General features: G+C 40.3%; 1 protein-coding gene across 1 annotated transcript; it reads right to left on the bottom strand.

Annotated features, from left to right (window-relative positions):
* Positions 1-1,469: 1,469 nt before the first annotated feature.
* LOC5567130 (calmodulin-beta) lies at positions 1,470-2,119 on the bottom strand. The gene has a single exon (XM_001651505.2). The coding sequence runs from the start codon at positions 2,040-2,042 to the stop codon at positions 1,593-1,595; it is 450 nt and encodes a 149-aa protein (XP_001651555.1). The 5' UTR covers positions 2,043-2,119; the 3' UTR covers positions 1,470-1,592.
* Positions 2,120-19,438: the final 17,319 nt, after the last annotated feature.

Below are 19,438 nucleotides of genomic sequence, written 5' to 3'. Positions count from 1 at the left end.
GTGAGTACCGGGCATCAAAGTGTCGAATTAATTATAAAAACCAAAACGACGACATGGTATTGAACAAACAATGAAAAACCATAATTTAAGGTAATAATAATTAAAATCAGTTTTGTGCGAACAGCGCTTCTAGCGTTCTATTACTGATATTTCTATTGTCTCAAACTAGAGAATCATCACCACTCCCACGGTAAAAATATATTGGAGACGTTAAAATTGAATCGCAATTGACTGCCATTTCCTTGTTATTTGGTTACATATTTCAGCGAAATATTTCAACCAGATCGCCATACAAAAACCGAGTGTTTGGAATATGAGTCTGTTCGGAATTTGAGACAAAACGGTAGATGAACGAAACAAAAACTAAGGTGGTGTTTATAAACTATAAGTAAGCGCTGTCTCAGAAGAAATGTGATACCAAAAATGGACTTCATAATATTAATCACATTAAGGTCAAAGCTCCCAATATGTATAGAGGGGTCCAGATAGTCGTGGCGGTAAACGCGCAGCTATTCGGCAAGACCAAGCAGAGGGTCGTGGGTTTGAATTCCACCAGTCAACTATCTTTTCGGGTTGGAAATTTTCTCGATTTCCAATTTCATAAAGTAAATATCTTAGTTCCTACCACACGATATACGAATGCAAAAAGGGTCGATTAGCATGCAAAGCTCGCAGTTAATAACCGTTGAAGTACTAATAAGAACACTATGCAGAGAAACGGGTTTTGTCCCAGTTAGGACGTAACGCAAGAAAGATGGAGAAGATGAATTTTTAACCATCATCGCTCATCTTCCATTGCAATCCCATGGAGAAGCGTGGTTGTTTAATTTAGAGAAGGCTAGCATAACTTAGTACTCGAAGGTGAGAGGCGGAAGAAGCTTGTCGTTAAAGTGCCCTCCAAAGTCAGCATACGAGCGGAAAGGGCTGAGACGTAAATGAAGCGTTAAATCTCGTATGTGGCATCGAGTGGGCCTACATGGAGATGGCGAAAGCACCCTGCGGTGCTGTTTGAGTGCTAGATACGACCAGTTACAAGGAAATGTATGTAACTGGAAACCTATACACATGCCTAGCTAGATACCTGTCGGCTCGGCAGCAAAGTGAATGGACGAGTATAAAATCTTATGGCTGTTTTCTCACTGTGAGCTAAGGAAGCACAGTTGGTAAATAGTTGCTTGTAGGGTCCTACGATGGGGTGGAGGTTTATGGCGGGGATCATAAATATGGCTTCGACTAGCAAGCAGAACGCGAAAATTTGTTACGACGGCGGGTGGCACTCAATGCTTGGAATCCCTTAAAGGTATTTGGACGAGGTTGAAGGCATTCCTTTTCGATGTCATGTTTTTTTTTATCAGAAGATTATGTTTTATGTGCGGATTATCGGGTAACACACATTGAACACGAAATCCAGAGTCTTTTACACACTGTTAGCATGATGAGGATTTGTTGAATTGGGAACATTTTTCGACCTCCTTTATAATATCGTACATTTATTATGCTCTATGTTTTCCGCGTTGTTTGCAATGGAAAATGAAGAATCATTTCTATATTTTATATTTCAAAACGAAGTGATTAATAATCAAACCATTTGTTCACTTGCTCAACATGATGACAAATTCTTCATAGTTGATCTTTCCGTCTCCATCGATGTCGGCTTCCTCCAGCAGATCTGCTAGTTCGTCATCGGTCAATCTCTCGCCAAAGTTCTTCATAACAGCCGACAACTCGTCAACCGTGAGAAATCCATCTCCATCCTTGTCAAAAATTTTGAACGCATCCCGTAGCTCTTCCTGTGTGGAACCCTCCCGTGACTTACGTGCCATCAGTATGAGAAATTCGTTCAACTCAATCGACCCACTTCCGTCCAAATCGACCTCGTGGATCATTTGCTCGATTTCCGCAATGGAGGGATTCATACCCAAGGCCCGAATGACCGATCCCAGTTCCGATGTGCTGATCGAACCGTCGCCATTTTTGTCGAACATCTCGAACATCTGACGGAACTGGCGCCCTTGTTCCTCTGTTAGACTATGGGCGGACATTCTTGTTTTTTTTTGAGTTTATTGAATTACAATTTCGAGAACGAAAATTTTGATAAGTGTTTCTGAAATGATGTCTAATTCTAATAAAAAAAATATGACTTTTAAAAGCATGGCTTGCTAGAATTTTTGATTTGTATTGCGGATCTTTTGGGAAATTTCCGTCTTGCGGTAGCCATAAAAATGTCTTTGGTTCTACCGCAGCTGTCAAAAGTTCTACCGCAGGTTTGAGAATTATTTTATCAATGTATTAAACCATTCAATCATGATATGCTTGTAGAGCACAAAGCTTATGAAAACAGCAGAAAACAAAAGACATTAACGTGGTTTCCATGGTATTATTGCAGTCATTGCATGCAGCAAATAAAATATATAATACGACTTTTTTATGTAAAGGCGTAACTAAGCATATCGTAAAGGTGTATTATTTTAAATGCTTGAAAATCATTTGTTCCCATAATGGGGAATAAGACTACAGTTCGAGCAATATAGGTATTATCTCACGCAAAATCTAGTGATTAGCATCGAATTTTTATGTTATCTTTAAACTTGGCGAAATATATTGAGCAAATTGCTCTGCGAAACATTTATTTTATCCCAAGTATCACCAAAAATATTGTCATTTTCGAAAGTATAATAGAACGTCAAGTTTCTGAGATATTAGCAGTTTGTTTATATAGATTCCAATCATCTTGCGCGTAAATTTTCCATCTTGTACGGCGATTTATTTACTTAATTGATCACAGAAATACATTTTTTATGTGTCAATGTATACTAATTAACAAAGTTCATAATAATTATGCTTCAGAAAAATATTGCATTTTGCCATATAAAAGAATCCTACAGCTTTGTATGGAGACTGCAAGCAAATTGAACAAATCTATTAACAATGCAATCGTGGACAGGCCTGGTGTAGTGGTAAGAACGTACGCTTCTCACGTCGAGGACCAGGGATGGGATTCTATCTCCGACGTAATGACGTAAAGTTATGACGTAGAGATTATAGCGCAGAAAAAGAGACGTAACATTTAGTATAAATCGCGAACAAAATCATAGTCGCAAGAAAATGCTATTGAAACGGCTTATTAGCATTACATCAGTATTATATTATTGGCATTATATAACCATAGTTATCCCATAGCCTCACTTTTAGTTGTAGTTTCATGAGTGATGGAAAAGTATAGATTTGAAATATTGTTGACAAATATTACAGAACATCTATAGGTCACACTAGTTTATACATCCATCAAAGACGTAATTTTGACAAAACGTTCGAAATTTTTCAAATCGTCCTTGAATTCGGGTCATAATGATCTACCGAGTCTACTGTCTATATTGCACTAGTCTAGACCCGTCCAATTCTCGAAGAACATTTTAATTCCTATCCATAAAGCATCATATGATATAATAATAAAGGCTTTCATGAAAATTGAAAATCTAAAGGTCTTCAGAACACAGTTGTAAGAAACAATTTATGTCTGCAGCATGATTTATTATTCAAACCAAATGTTATGAATATATCCTTTTTTTTTTTTACTTATTCGTTTATTTGATAGGCTCAAGCGCCGTCAGGCATAACGGAGCCGAATTCATTTGATTTGGTTTACAAAATCTTGTTTGCTTCTTAAATATCTATGTTAGTTTTGGGGAACCGAAAAACTCGCGGTTTGGTCGAGGTTAGGGAATACAATTATTTTTTGGGTAAGGATGGGATTTAAAGGTTTGATTGATCACAGTTAGCAGCAAAGTGGCGGTATGGTGCTGTTCGTCAATCATGGGGCGGACTTAAACGACCTGTAACGATACAACAAAACGGTTTCAAGGAAAGCAAGGTGGACAAACGGAACGACAGACATGGGTGATCAAACAAAAACGTCAATATCCTTCAAAAATTTGAAGAGGAGGAACATGTAATCGAAGTCTAGCCTACCCAAAACATCTCTAATGTCTTCCTTATCTGGTTTTCCTTGGGCCCTGAGGGATGCACATAAATTGGTTCTGGCAATTTCGTATTCGGGACAATACCACACGACATGATTGATGTCTTGGTAACCTGCGCCGCAACCACATCGATTGCTGTCTGCGAGGCCTATTCGATAAAAGTGTGAGCCCAGGGAGTAGTGATTGGACATCAGACGACACATTACCTTGATAAAATCTCGGCTCATGTCCAACCCCTTAAACCACGGTCTATTCGATACCTGTGGGAGAATAGAATGTAACCACCTGCCCAGATCCCCTTCATTCCATTTTTGTTGCCAACTGATCATGGCTTGCTGGCGAGCAATTGTGAAAAATTCATTGAAGGTAATACGCCGTTCGTAAATATTACCTTCCATAGCGCCCACCTTGGCGAGTGAGTCCGCTTTCTCATTGCCCGGAATCGAGCAATGAGAAGGGACCCAAACCAAGGTGATGTTGTGATTCGATAGAGCACTCAAAATAGATCGTATTTCTCGTAAGAAATACGACGAGTGCTTTACCGGCCTCATTGAACGAATAGCCTCTATGGAGCTGAGACTATCCGTGAAAATGAAGTATTGATCAGAGGGAAGAGAGGCTATTCGCTCTAATGCGTAGTGTATCGCCGCTAATTCAGCGACATATACGGAACAAGGATTTTGAAGTTTATGGGCGGCGCTATGAAATTCATTAAATACACCAAAACCAGTGGAATCATTTATTTTTGACCCGTCTGTGTAAAACGTTCTGTCGCTGCTGACTTGGCCGAACTTGTCTGCGAAAATTAATGGTATATACTCCGAACGGAGTGGTTCTGGAATTCCATGGATTTCACGCTTCATGGTCAGATCAAAAGCTACAGTTGAATTGGAGAAGACTGGGAAGCGACAACCGTGGGGTAAATTCGAGGAAGGGTTAATCTCCAGAGTCATGTACCAGTAGTACAGTGTCATGAATTTTGTTTGAGGATTTCGTTCGATTAGCTTTTCAAAATTTTCAATTACCAATGGGTTTAACACCTCACAGCGGATGAGGAACCGGAGCGACAATTCCGCAAAACGGTCTGATAAAGGAAGAACTCCTGCTAATACTTCTAAACTCATAGTATGAGTCGAGTTCATGCATCCTAAAGCGATTCGAATACAGCGATACTGAATACGCTGCAGCTTCAAGATGTGAGTTTTCGCCGCGGATTGGAAACAAAAGCTACCGTATTCGAGGACCGAAAGTATTGTTGTACGATATAACTTTATCAGATCTTCCGGGTGAGCTCCCCACCATGTTCCTGTGAGTGTACGCATAAAGTTGATTCGTTGCTGGCACTTCTGATGCAGATACTTGATGTGCTTTCCCCAGGTGCATTTAGAGTCGAACCAGATCCCTAGATACATGTGCGAAAGGCCTTGAGTTAGTTCCTTACCCATGAATTGAAGCTTGATCTCTACTGGGTCACGCTTCCTAGAAAAGACAACTAACTCAGTTTTCTCCGGAGAGAATTCGATACCCAGCTTTACAGCCCACGTAGACAAATTGTCTAAAGTATCTTGCAACGGTCTTTGCAGATCATCCGCCCCTGGTCCTATTACAGAAACAACGGCATCATCTGCAAGCTGTCTTAGCGAGCAATTTTCCACGAGACAATTATCAATATCTCTTACATAAAAATTATAAAGCAGGGGGCTCAAGCATGAGCCCTGGGGGAGACCCATGTAGCTAATTCGTGAAGTTGTTGAGGTTCCGTGAGAAAAGCTCATACGTTTCTCAGACAACAAGTTATGCAAGTAGTTATTCAAAATTGGGGAAAGACCACATTCGTGGAGTTTGTCTGAAAGGACATCTATACATACTGAATCGAAAGCCCCTTTAATATCCAAGAAGACTGAACCCATTTGTTCCTTTTGAGCATAGGCCAGTTGAATTTCTGAAGAAAGCAACGCAAGACAGTCGTTCGTTCCTTTACCTCTGCGGAAACCAAATTGCGTATCTGATAGAAGGCCGTTCGATTCAACCCACTTGTCAAGCCGAAAGAGAATCATTTTCTCCAACAGCTTTCGAATGCATGATAACATCGCGATAGGTCGATACGAGTTATAATCCGACGCGGGTTTTCCGGGTTTTTTGATGGCTATCACTCTCACTTGTCTCCAGTCATCCGGAACAATGTTGCCCTCCAAAATTCGATTGAAAAGATTCAACATGCGCCTCTTAATGACGTCTGGGAGGTTTTTAAGCATGCTAAATTTTATTCCATCCATGCCTGGGGCAGAGTTGTTGCATGAGAGGAGAGCAAGTGAGAATTCAACCATCGTAAACGGTTCGTCCATGTCGTTTCTGTCGGTATGAACGTCTCTAATAGGTCGTTGCGTTGGAACGGAATCCGGGCAAACCTTCTTGGCGAAGTCGAAGATCCACCGAGGAGAGCTTTCGCGATCCTCATTGACCGTAGAAGCGTTCCGCATTCTTTTCCCGACGGTCCAAAGTGTTCTCATTGACGTTTCGGGCGATAACCCGTTAACAAAATTACGCCAATATCCGCGTTTTTTTGCCTTTACGAGGCTTTTAAATTTTCGCTCGAGTTTAGTAAACCGCTCGTAATTTTCTAGTGTACCGCGTTTGCGAAAGTTTTTGAACGCGGCGGATTTATCGCGATAGACCTTCGTACACTCGTCGTCCCACCAAAGAGTGGGTGGCCGGCTTCGTACTGAAGATCCTGGAAAAGGGCGACGCTGGGCTTGAAGAGCACTCTGAATAATTAACGCGGAGAGAAATTGACATTCTTCCAACGGAGGAAGAACATCAACTAGCTGTTCGCCCTCGTAAACCCCCTTGGCGTACTTTTCCCAGTCAATGTGCTTGGTGAGATCATACGCGAGGTTTATCTGATGAATTGGATTCGAATTATTGGTAACTGAAATTCTGATAGGCAGGTGATCACTACCATGGGGATCTTGAATTACTTTCCACGTGCAATCCAATGATAGTGAACTCGAACAGATTGAGAGGTCTAAAATGCTTGGAGGATCTGGAGGTTTTATTCGTGTTGCTTCCCCAGTGTTCAAAATTGTCAAGTTGAAGTAGTCACAAAGATCATATATCATGGAAGCGCGGTTGTCATCCCTCGGTGACCCCCAGGCTGTACCGTGAGAATTGAAATCTCCTAGAATCAACCATGGCGCAGGCATAGCACAGCATACGGCCGAAAGATCTCTGCGGGATACTCTGGCATTGGGCGGTATGTACACGCTGGCTATGCTGAAACTTTTACCTCGTATAGTAACATGACAAGCAACTACTTCAGTGCCTACCATCGGGGGGAAATCAATTCTATAAAAGGAGTGGAGCTTATTGATCCCCAAAAGCACTCCTCCATACCCATTCCCTCGATCCAGACGAATAATATTAAAATCGTGGAATGGGACATCTTTTTCAGAAGTTAGCCATGTTTCACAAAGAGCAAATATGTCACAGCGCGTACTGTGAACTAAAAATTTGAACGCGTCTATGTTTTTAATAATGCTTCTACAATTCCACTGTAGCACTTCGATCATATCCCCGACCTCGTTGGTTAAATTAGCCATCGAAGGATATGAACGAATCAAGAATCGGCCAATTTGAAGCCAGTCGCTTCAGAAGGGGTTTTACCAAAGGAAGAATCATACTGATAAGGCTTTTTATAGCGGGTGAGACTTCTAACGTTTCGAAGATGATATCCACTATCCCAGAAAGAGTCATTTTTCCAGAAGCATCGACATATTGTTTTCGATTTTCCTGGCTTTCTGAGTGAAAAATTGGGACATCTGGGGTTTTAGATGTTCCCGGAAGTGACGGAAAGTCTCCAGCTGATAATCTAAAACCAGGAGGTTGAACTTTAGCGGGGCTTCTGTCCCTTCTTGATTTTTCCAGGGATGGTTGGAGAACCTGTCTAACAGCTTCGTTTGGAGAAGCTTGCTGGCGTTGCTTGAGCCGTTTTGCAATGGCTCGCTTCCTCTTGGTTCCTGTATTAATGACAGTATACTCTTCCCCATCCTCAGAGCCAGAGCCCTGATCATCAATAGGCAGGGAAGTGAAGAGGTTATTGCTGTTAATGGATTGGGCTGGTGGATCAATGGCCGGAGCGATCTTCTTCAGTATTTCTGCGTAAGATCGCTTTGACCGCTGTTGCAAGGAGCGAATTGTGTGTTTCTCCCGCTCTATGAACTTCGGGCATGCGACTAGTTCATGTGGAGCTTGTCCACAACAGGTACATTTTGGTTCCTTTGGACAAGGGCCCTCCACATGCTGCTCTCCGCACGTGATGCAACGAGGTTTGTTACAGCAGTACGTTGCGGTGTGCCCTAATTGCTGGCATTTTTCGCAATGCATAACCGTCGGTTTATAGAGACGGACAGGTAAACGAAGAAGCCCAATCACGAGGACGTCCGGAAGGGCTGACCCAGAAAAAGTCACTCGAAACGAATTTGAAGGACTTTTGGTGCCATCAGATGACACGTGGTTCATTTGTTTGACATCAATTATCTGTACTGGAGGAACGGCACGATTTTTAAAACCTCCAGTACCAGATCTGATGTCTGCACATGTCAAAAACGGCTCGGTGACTACTCCTGAGCACTCGACCTCTAGACTAGGGACATAGACATGGTACTCCCTTAAAAAAAGCTCGTAGGCAGCAATTCTGTTGGCTTGTTCGCGGTCACTGACGGTGACTCGCAGTTTATTACGGCTGGGCGAAGACACCTCGACAATGTCTCGAAACGACTTTGCCAGATCCTTCTGAATTTGAATTTTGTTTAACGGTTTGCCTTTGGGCCGAAAAAAAACCAGAAAGGGACCCTTAGATCCGGGTGGATAGGCTTTTGGGCGGGGGGTCACAGTGGAAAGAGTGATAGAAGAGTCATTTGTCTGGGAATGTGGAGGATTGACTATGGGGTGTGTTGTAAAACCAGTATTGTTTGCCCCTGAGGTGGAGGGAAGCAATGCGGTGTCATTAACGGAAGTATCCATCGATTCTTGAAGCTTCCCAGGGATGGTTGGACTTAATTCTTCAAACGAGGGAGATTCTATTGATTCAACATCATCATCGGAGATATCGGATCTTTTCGGCCCCCCGCCGTCATCTGTTACGTCCATTGCAATGGATCAGTACGTAGTGGACCACAGAAGCCAAAAATAATGCTAATAATAATACAACAACTAACCTAATATGTACAAAAAAAAAAAAAAGAAAGGGTTGATGATTATTACTAGAGAATTAATCCAAACAATAATAATAATAATAAAGAAAAATAATAATAAAAAAAAATAATAATAAAAAAAAAAAACTTTTAAGCTAATTCAAGTGGGCCGTGGGCCGCAAGTTGGCAACCACTGATATGGACCCGAAAACAACTAGCACGTGATAGATGGTGGATAGGAAAAACAAGGCGAAAGACAATGAATAGCGAAGGCTACTTATCCGTCCGGAGTAGGTAGGTTTTGTTGATGCACAAATCACTACAACAGCCGATGCGCCTTTGTCGCCGTTGTCGTCGTCGTTGTTATTGGCGACCAAATGATGACGATGATTGATTTCGATGATCGTCTTGGGTTAAAGATGAACGATGCTGCAATGGCATCGCCAAAGCCAGCTCGCTTCCCGTCGTCGGCAGGAATCACCTTGCGGCAGATACTTCTCACAAGCAGGAATGGCAAATGATATAAAAAAAAACACCCTCGGCGTGAGGAATGAAAAAATAAAACTCCACTTGTTTGAGACTCGCGTGATGATGAACGGAACAATGCGTCCGACTCGTCCAAAAGCTCGACAGGGAATGAATATATCCTTACTTGATCACAAAACTCTGGTTTGTACTACAAATTTCAAATCATTCTGATAGGAAAATTTACAATATCCACTGGATCGACTGGCAGTGCATATTAGGTCATATCGCAAAAATAAGAGGAAAAATGTAGGGTGCAGAGCTACTTGAGCACTTCCCAGCCCTGTCGTTGTAAAATTTGAGCTACTTAGTCATCACCTGGGGGCTGCGAACTAAACATGAACAAGCAGCCAGGTTGCTGACAAACTAAAATTATAGTAAAAATTAAGTCACCCCGTATAGGTACCGTTTTGTCTCAAATTCCGAACAGACTCATATTCCGCACACTCGGTTTTCGTATGGCGATTTGGTTGAAATGTTTCGCTGAAATATTTCACTAAATTACACAGCGCAACAAAAATGACATTTTTGCGTGTCTCAAGGATCAAATTAGGTGTCTCTAGTAGAATTGGGGTTGCTGAATCTGATGCCGTTCTCAGAAATTTCCCAGCACGTCACAATTTTTGGCTGCAGGTCGCCAAAGTTGTATAAAACATTGGTTTTATTGATTTTTACCCAAAATTTGAAGTATATTTTATCAAACTTTTTTGTGATTTTATCCACCAAGCATGCAAAAGAGGACTTAAACTTTCGTTTTAGATATATTTTGGTTGAAATTCCACGATTAAATTTAGGTTAAACCGATTTTTTTCAACATGCTTGCAGTCTCCATACAAAAATTTTCGTTTCTCTTATATGGCAAAACACAATACTTTTCTAAACCATCAAAAAATGGCTTTTGCGCATCAAAAGCATTATGAACATCGATTAATTGTTTGTTATACACATAAAGTTTGAATTCTGTGGCAAATTAAGCAAATAAAGTACCTTATAAGCTGGCAAACTTGCATGCAAGTTGGCTGAAATAGTCATTTTTTGCATTTTCAACAGTAAATATCTCAAAAACTAGACGTGCTATGATATTTCTGTAAACGGCAATTGATTCAGCAACCCTTAATTAAGTAAATGTGGGTCACAGTCGAGGATGGAGAGAAGCGGCCATGAACCGAGGGAATTGGCGAAATATTGTTGGCGAGGCTTTATCAAGATAATTGATGTAAAGCCAAATAAGTAAGTAAGTAAGTAGTATTAAGTAAATAGAGGTATTTTGATGCTGGAGACAAAAACGTGTTCCGCAGTGTTACCGGGAAATGGCAGTCATTTGCAATTCAATTTGACCGTCTCCCAATCTATTTTTTACTTTGGGAGTAGCTATTATTCTGTAGTTCGAGGCCAGATAAACTAGCTCAGATAAATTTATTTGCGAAATTGTTAATTTAAATACGATTTATTCATGTTGTTCGGAATTTGAATCAAGGTGTTCGGAATATGAGACAGAATGAATACAGTGTTCGGCATTTGAATCATAATGTTGTTTCAAACTTTTGCGTAAAAACAATACTAAACCAGTTAAAATAAGCATTTTTATCGGTACACCCAAAAGCTAACCCAGCTAACATTAGTAATTGAATAATAGTTTGTTAAGCTGATATTAGCTTAAGAGTGATTTGTTCAACTCTTATTCAGCTAAAATGTTTGTTGGGAATCGTTAGACTTTGAGAAGAAATTAAAGTTTAATCAAATATCAGCTGATTTATGTCTATCTGCATTCTTAGTTATAAAAACGCCATGCAGAGTATTACTATTGTAAATTAAATCTATATCATGTTTTCTGGCCACGATTTTGAACCTCCACCAAGTATCAGTTTTCAAGGCATTTAAAAGAATTATGTTTAATGTGTAAACATATTTCGTTCGACTAGTATTGTAGAATATTGTGATAATAAAAATTCTCTAAAATAGTTAAATTTCACACGAATATGGAACAACGATTAAAACGGTCGATTTTTAGAGGTTATCAAAATCAATGATTGTCAATCAGAAGTCTGATGGGAAAAATCAAGTTATTTTTGGAGCAACAATTTTACAGATGTAATAAACTAATTTTTCCCTTATATTTTTTAGAGAATTATATTTTAAATTTGAAGGGATTTGATATGAGTAGATTTTTTTGGTTAAAAGTAAGTGCTAATATAGTATCAATATGAAATATTACTTATCAGGTATCAGAAGGCCGGCTCCAAAGGCACGTTCCCCACCAGTTGGGAGATTTGTGCCATCGCCATATTTGAGCCTATTTCATCATCTACCCGATGGGAGAGGAAAGGGAAGGGAAAGATGGGAGGAAATAGGAGTGGGGTCCCTTGAAGAGGGAAGATCGCATTAGCGAAATGAGAGCATGTAGCTCCATACCACAATGGGTTCGAACAGCGCCCTAAAAAGGGCACTGCAAAACGCATGAGCGTAAAGAGAGCCTATAGCTCATTACCACAGCGGGTTAAGAATAACAGAATGTCCTGAAGATTCAGGCGTCTGAATTCAGTTTCACTTAATAAGTGTTTGCCAAGTAATTGGAATCGCATTTGCGTAAAAACTGGACAGTTACATATCAGGTGATACGAAGTTCCATAATCGGAGTCACAACTATCACACACAAATGAGTCTTCTTCTTCTTTTCTGGCGTTACGTCCCCACTGGGACAGAGCCTGCTTCTCAGCTTAGTGTTCTTATGAGCACTTCCACAGTTATTAACTGAGAGCTTACTATGCCAATGACCATTTTTGCATGCGTATATCGTGTGGCAGGTACGAAGATACTCTATGCCCTGGGAAGTCGAGAAAATTTCCAACCCGAAAAGATCCTCGACCGGTGGGATTCGAACCCACGACCCTCAGCTTGGTCTTGCTGAATAGCTGCGCGTTTACCGCTACGGCTATTTGGGCCCCTATCTCACAAATGAGTCAGCACGCTGAATATTTGCCATGTGATAGTTGAGTCGACAGTGGCCTGTCAACGCTCTGACCAAGAGACTGCAATTCTGCTTTGACAGATTTGTTAAATACTTCGCCACCCTTGGAGATGGCTCAGTAATGTACAATTTTGTTTGACGACACGACTCCAAACTATTCCAATATTGCTTGTGCTGAGTTGCCGCCCAAGAGTTTATCTTAAGCTGCACCCAGCACTTCGAAATTGGAATAGCTGGCTCAGGACCAATGAAGTCATGCGATGCTCCATCGCGAGCTAGCTCATCAGCCAATTCATTTCCAGCGATGGAAGAATGGCCAGGTACCCATACAAGGTTTACAGAGTTGACTGAATTCAGTTCCTCAATTTGAGTTCGACATGCGATAACAAGCTTCGGCCTTGAGTTGGCCGAAGCGAGAGCTTTTATAGCAGCTTGACTATCTGAACAGAAGTATATGACTTTACCCATCGCGCTGTTGAAGTGCTGATTGCACTCCACACATAAGGGCAAATATTTCCGCCTGAAAAACGGTGCAGTTTCTATCAAGTGAGTAAAACTGATTCAGCCATAGCTCACGAGAATATACTCCTGAACCAGCTCTACCTTCAAGAAGGGAGCCATCAGTGTAACATACTATATTGTTTGATATACTTCTTTCCAAATAGCCAGACGTCCACTCTTCCCGTGAAGGGAATTGTGTGATAAATGTCATGTAAGGAAAGTGACAAGCAACTGTGAGATCACTTGGAGCAAGGACAATTTTGTCCCAATTCACCAAAAGTGGAAACAACGAAGTGTGTGTAGATCTGCGATTCACTGGATTTTTCTCCAGTAGATCCAGTACCCATAAACGGTAAGAGCAAGAAAGTGCTTCTTGTTTAAGATATATGTGTAGTGGCGCAACGTCGAAAAGGGCCTCGAGCGCTGCTGTGGGAGTTGTAGAGAACGCACCAGACATCGCCATCAAGCACATCCTTTGGAGATGGCCCAATTTTGATTGGATTGTTCTCACTTCGCCCTTTTGCCACCACACAAGACATCCATATGCCAATATTGGTCGAACAACTGTTGTGTAAATCCATTTGATATATTTGGGTTTGAGGCCCCAAGTTTTACCAAAGGTTCGCCGGCATTGACCGAAGGCCATGCAAGCTTTTTTGACTCTGAAATCAATGTGGGGTGTCCATGAAAGTTTGGAATCTAGAATGACTCCGACATACTTTACTTGATCAGTCACATTAATTTCAGTGCCAAAAAGACGTAAAGGTCGAATTCCATCGCGGTTTCGTCTTTCCGTAAACAGAACAATAGATGTTTTATTCGGGTTAACCGAAAGGCCATATTGGCGACACCAACTCTCGACTACCTGAAGAGCACTTTGCATCAGGTCGAATAGGGTGCTTATGCACATACCAACTATCAGAGCTAGATAGTCGTCGGCAAATCCATGTGTTGGAAAACCGCTATTATTGAGTTGCCTCAATAGCGTATCTGCTACGAGATTCCACAAAAGTGGTGACAAGACTCCCCCTTGGGGGCATCCGCAAACACTCAATTTTCGAATCGCTTCTTCTTCTTCTTGGCATTAACGTCCCCACTGGGACAGAGCCTGCTTCTCAGCTTAGTGTTCTTATGAGCACTTCCACAGTTATTAACTGAGAGCTTTCTATGCCAAAGTTGCCATTTTCGCATTCGTATATCGTGTGGCAGGTACGATTATACTCTATGCCCAGGGAAGTCAAGGAAATTTCCATTACGAAAAGATCCTGGACCGACCGGGAATTGAACCCAGACACCTTCAGCATGGCTTTGCTTTGTAGCCGCGGACTCTAACCACTCGGCTAAGGAAGGCCGCTGCTTGACGCAATGTCGAGAAGAGATGTCGGTTTTTGAGCATTTGATGAATCCAATTGGTAATCATTGTAGGTAGCCCATGGTTTCGTGCGGCTTCCAATATGGCATCGAAAGACACGTTATCAAAGGCACCCTCAATATCCAAGAAAACACCCAAGCAGGATTGCTTCTGAGCGAATGCTTTCTCGATATCGTATACAACTTTGTGTAAAAGAGTCACAGTGGACTTTCCAGATTGGTAAGCATGTTGATTCACATGAAGAGGCATGTTTGCCAAATAAACATCACGGATGTGATGATCGATAATGCGTTCCAGACATTTCAGAAGAAAAGAGGTCAGGCTGATTGGTCTAAAACTCTTCGCTTCTTCATACGACGCACGTCCTCCTTTCGGGATAAACTATTCAGTAATATCACGCCAGGATCTGGGAATATACCCGGTAGCAAAACTGCTTACAAGTAGCTTTTTCAAAACATGTTTGATAAACTCAAACCCCTTTTGGAGCAGAGCAGGATAAATCCCATCCGCTCCTGGAGATTTGAAAGGAGCAAAACTATTAAGTGCCCATTGAATCGATTCAGTAGTTACGATACTGCGAGCCGAGGCCAGAGACTCGTAACTACATGAACAGACATTTGGTTCATCCGTAGATGCTATGTCCACACATCCGGGGAAGTGTGTATTGAATAGACATTCTAAAACTTCTTCATCGGAAGAAGTAAAGTTACCATTAGGTAAGCGAATTTCGTTCACTTGGAAATCCTTAGATTTTGCAAGGATTTTGTTCAGCCGACTAACTTCACTCAAACTGGAAACATTTGTACAAAGGTTTTTCCAGCCGGATCGTTCAGCAGAACGAAGAGCCTTCTTGTAAGCCTTGCGAGCCGACTTGAACGACTCTGATCCAGCTGAACGGCGTCTGTTCCAACTCCTTCTACATTGTTTCCTGAGTCTAGTCAGATCGGAATTCCACCATGGGGTCCCTCTTGTAGTCTTTACAGACCGCAGAGGACATGCTTCTTCAAAAGCTTCCATAATGTAGGATGTTGTAGTATCAACGGCATCATCCAGATCACTTGGATTTTCAATGGACGGAGAATATCCATGAAATTTGGTCGCAACCAATTCAATATAGAGTTCCCAGTTTGTTGACCGGGGATTCCTAAAACGCAAAGTCTGCGCAGTTACATCTGAATGTTCAAAGAAGATGTAGCGATGATCAGATAATGATTCCTCATCTGATACATGCCAATTCGTCAACTCGTGACTGATTCTATTCGAGCAGAGCGTTATGTCTAACACTTCTTCTCTATTAGAAACCATGAAGGTTGGGCGATTGCCTATGTTAAGTAATCCAAGGTCTGTACTACTTAAGTATTCCATCAGACTGGAGCCTCTCAAATTGATATCTGAGCTGCCCCAGATGATGTGATGAGCATTGGCATCACTGCCCACAATCAGCGGAAGGCCTTTTGTTACGCAGTGTACGACAACTCGTTTGAAGTCATCCGTTGGGGATGGTTCATCATGTGGTAAATATACCGAACAATAGACGTATTTCCTATTGAGGTCACCAACAGAAACATCAATTGTGACAGCACATACATCTCTGGTCGTCAACTCAGAAATGAGTGTAGCAACGATTGCTTTATTTACGAGCACGCATGCGCGCGGCATGGAGCGCGAGTTTGCCATTTCAAGTTTGCTGAAAGTAGCAAAAACTGGGTCCACAAGGTTACCCAGATAGAAATTTCCTCTACGAAAGTAGGGTTCTTGAACTAGCGCCACTTGGGCTGCACCATTTTGCATGAGTCTGCAAAGATTGATCGTTGCTGTTCTTTTATGCTGAAGATTGATCTGAGCTAACCTAACCGTAGCCACTACCCAAACTAGGCAGGATTAAGCTTTTTACAATCTCAGCACGAAAAAGACCAGCAACGAAAAAACCAGATCGGTATCTATTTGAAGTCGCCAAAGGCGAAAGAGCACAGAATACACTGTGTAAAACGCAAAATGCGAATCCATATAGGTGATAATTTAAATTAAATGTCAACATATTCATAATCCCACCCTTATTAAGCCTCAGGATAGAGACTGAAGAAGGGCAGCCGATTATCTCGGAGAAACACAAGGTCACCTGCACCATTGCTCCGGGTAGCACAGGAAGGACTCAATACTGTGGAGGGCGCCCTGGTACCCCACAGGCTCCGTTAGCGGTTAGGTTTTATTTAGACCCCCCTAACCATTCATTCCTAGGCACGGTACGCATCACACCATAAATTAGGGGTCACCTGTGAGGTGGACTTTTGTCCACCGGAACAGGCAGTCCGTAGTGTTAATTCTTAGCCAGTTGAAACAACCGCTACCGACACTACGCCGCTATCTAGGCTGCTCGGGAAAAGGAGGTTAATATTGATGATTAACTCCTGAAGTGCCCAAGCAGCCGACTAGTATTGTAGAATATTGTGATAATAAAAATTCTCTAAAATAGTTAAATTTCACACGAATACGGAACAACGATTAAAACGGTCGATTTTTAGAGGTTATCAAAATCAATGATTGTCAATCAGAAGTCTGATGGGAAAAATCAAGTTATTTTTGGAGCAACAATTTTACAGATGTAATAAAATAATTTTTCCCTTATATTTTTTAGAGAATTATATTTTAAATTTGAAGGGATTTGATATGAGTAGAATTTTTTGGTTAAAAGTAAGTGCTAATATAGTATCAATATGAAATATTACTTACGCCTTCATAGAGTTACTTATTTAGTCCCCACGTCACATTTAAAGCACAATAGAAACACAATTGCTTTATTTTTAGAAGAGCTTTCAAAGTACATTGACAATCATCAAAATTGGTAACACTGCTGTAATAAAATCGATTTTATTTTACACATATTATTTTCATAATATGTTATTCTGAGATTACCAATTGAAATATTCGGAAAAAAACCGTTCACAAATTGCTGTAGATCGATAAATATGCGTACATGATTTTAAAAGTATGAAAATTTTCAGTAAAACTACCATAAACTGTGAAATTTATTCTTAAGATTGTGGTTTAAACTCACGATTTTGCTCTCGATTATACAAATATAGTTTCTTTAATAATCCAAACTAGTTTTGAACACGCTTTTTACTGTTCTCTTTTGCTGAAATTGAAAGGTGTATCAGCAAATTTGGCCATAAATGGGTAAATCACTAAAGTTACCTAATGTCAGAGAATTGTCGAATATGATTGATTTTTTAAAGCTTTACCTTTAGTAGGATAGTAAAGGATACAGACATACAATTCGTTCATAAAAACTAAGATTTTTGTTTTGCGAAAAATAGTGTAAACTTTGACGAACAGCTTTTCTTAGGAGTTTTGGAAAAAATATTTAGCTCTTCAACCAAAAGCATTTTCTAAGATATATTTTCATAGCAGTGTAGAATAATAGTTGAACGATTACGATTTTATCAATAAATAAAAAAAGATATAGCATAAACAAAGTGTCCACTTTATAAAATGAACAGTCCTTAATACCGATTAATAACAAGTTTTCTTTTGATATTTGAGTTTTATAGTGAAATTTGTTTGTAAATTACAATTTATTGCAAGTCACCCCGTTTGATGGTATTGAACTTTTGGATGGTTGCAGTAGATCGTTTTGTATGTATTATCTATAATTTTTTTTCAGAAACTTACAAATATCACTAAAATTGCTCAGAAAAACCTATTAAAAACTTTTCCTGCAATATAACCACTAATTCTGTCAGAATTTTTTTCAGTTCCTCCTCTAAGGGTTCTTACAAAAGTTTCTCATAAGATCCTACAATGATTTGTTTAATCACGCTTCAAAAAAATAGGTACAATTATTTCAGTAAATCATCCAAAAAATCCCCAGGAATTCCTACAAGAATTTTTTTTCTAGCTTTATTAACGAGATTTTTAGCCCTGGGCTAGTTCATCTCGGAACCAGCGGCTTTACTTCCCGGAAGTCGTCACTATAATTTTTTATTTTGTCATAAGTGACTATATCGGGGATGTGATTTGATCCCATGTTCTTGGCGCGAGAGGCGTGTGTTCTAACCACTACACCAGGTCCGTTCCCCTCTCCTACAAGAACTCATTTAAAGATTCTTCCAGGAGTATTCAAACAACTCATCCTTATGCTTCTTAAGAGATTCCGTAATCTTACAGGGCTTTACCATATCTAGCTCTGTCTATAAATATTGAAAACAAATGATTAAGTGTTACTAGCTGTTTCTCCAAACATCCTTCCGGAAGTTTTCACAGAGTTCGCCTAAAATTTCGCCCTAGAATTGTGTGAAATCTACAAGTGGTTCATTTAACCCGTATAGGCCTGAGTGAAAAAAAAACAACTAAAACTCTCGATGGGCTTACCTAGCAAAGAAACAATTGCTGCAGGATTTTTTTTACGAATGTTGGTATCTAAAATAATTTTAAAAGGAATTTCCAAAAGAAATTCACTAGAAGAATTTCGAGGAGTTTTTTTTAATGTTAGTTCTGGAAAAGTACATCAATTTCTAGAGTATTAGTAATGATATTTTTTGGAAGATCTTCTATGTATCCACAAATGTTTGTATTATCTTCAAACAATATAATTCGAAGTGATAATCACGTAAAAACACAATTCAAATCTTTAATAAAACGGAAACGCCATATAAGGGCCACAGTACTACTTAGGCTTACGAAACTAGTATCTTCGACCAAGTTAATCAAAATTAATCAAAGAACAACTTTCTAGAATACTTCAAATCATTAGCTTGAAAAGCAAGAAAGTTAAAAAAATCACATTGTATGTAACATAATGTCAAAATGTGATGACTATATCATACCAGAGACAAATAGAGACCTCCATGTCCCTTGCAATTGCCCAAAATTTTATGGCTCATAAGGTAATCTAGAATGC

The sequence above is a fragment of the Aedes aegypti genome, unplaced genomic scaffold (genome assembly GCF_002204515.2).
Source record: "Aedes aegypti strain LVP_AGWG unplaced genomic scaffold, AaegL5.0 Primary Assembly AGWG_AaegL5_hic_scaff_1824_PBJ_arrow, whole genome shotgun sequence".
In the NCBI taxonomy this organism is placed as follows: Eukaryota; Metazoa; Arthropoda; class Insecta; order Diptera; family Culicidae; genus Aedes; species Aedes aegypti.
This window is presented reverse-complemented; position numbering and strand designations above follow the sequence as displayed.

Bases quoted from the DNA above. Each gene is read 5' to 3' on its own strand.
- LOC5567130 (XM_001651505.2), bottom strand. From the start codon at position 2,042: ATGTCCGCCCATAGTCTAACAGAGGAACAAGGGCGCCAGTTCCGTCAG.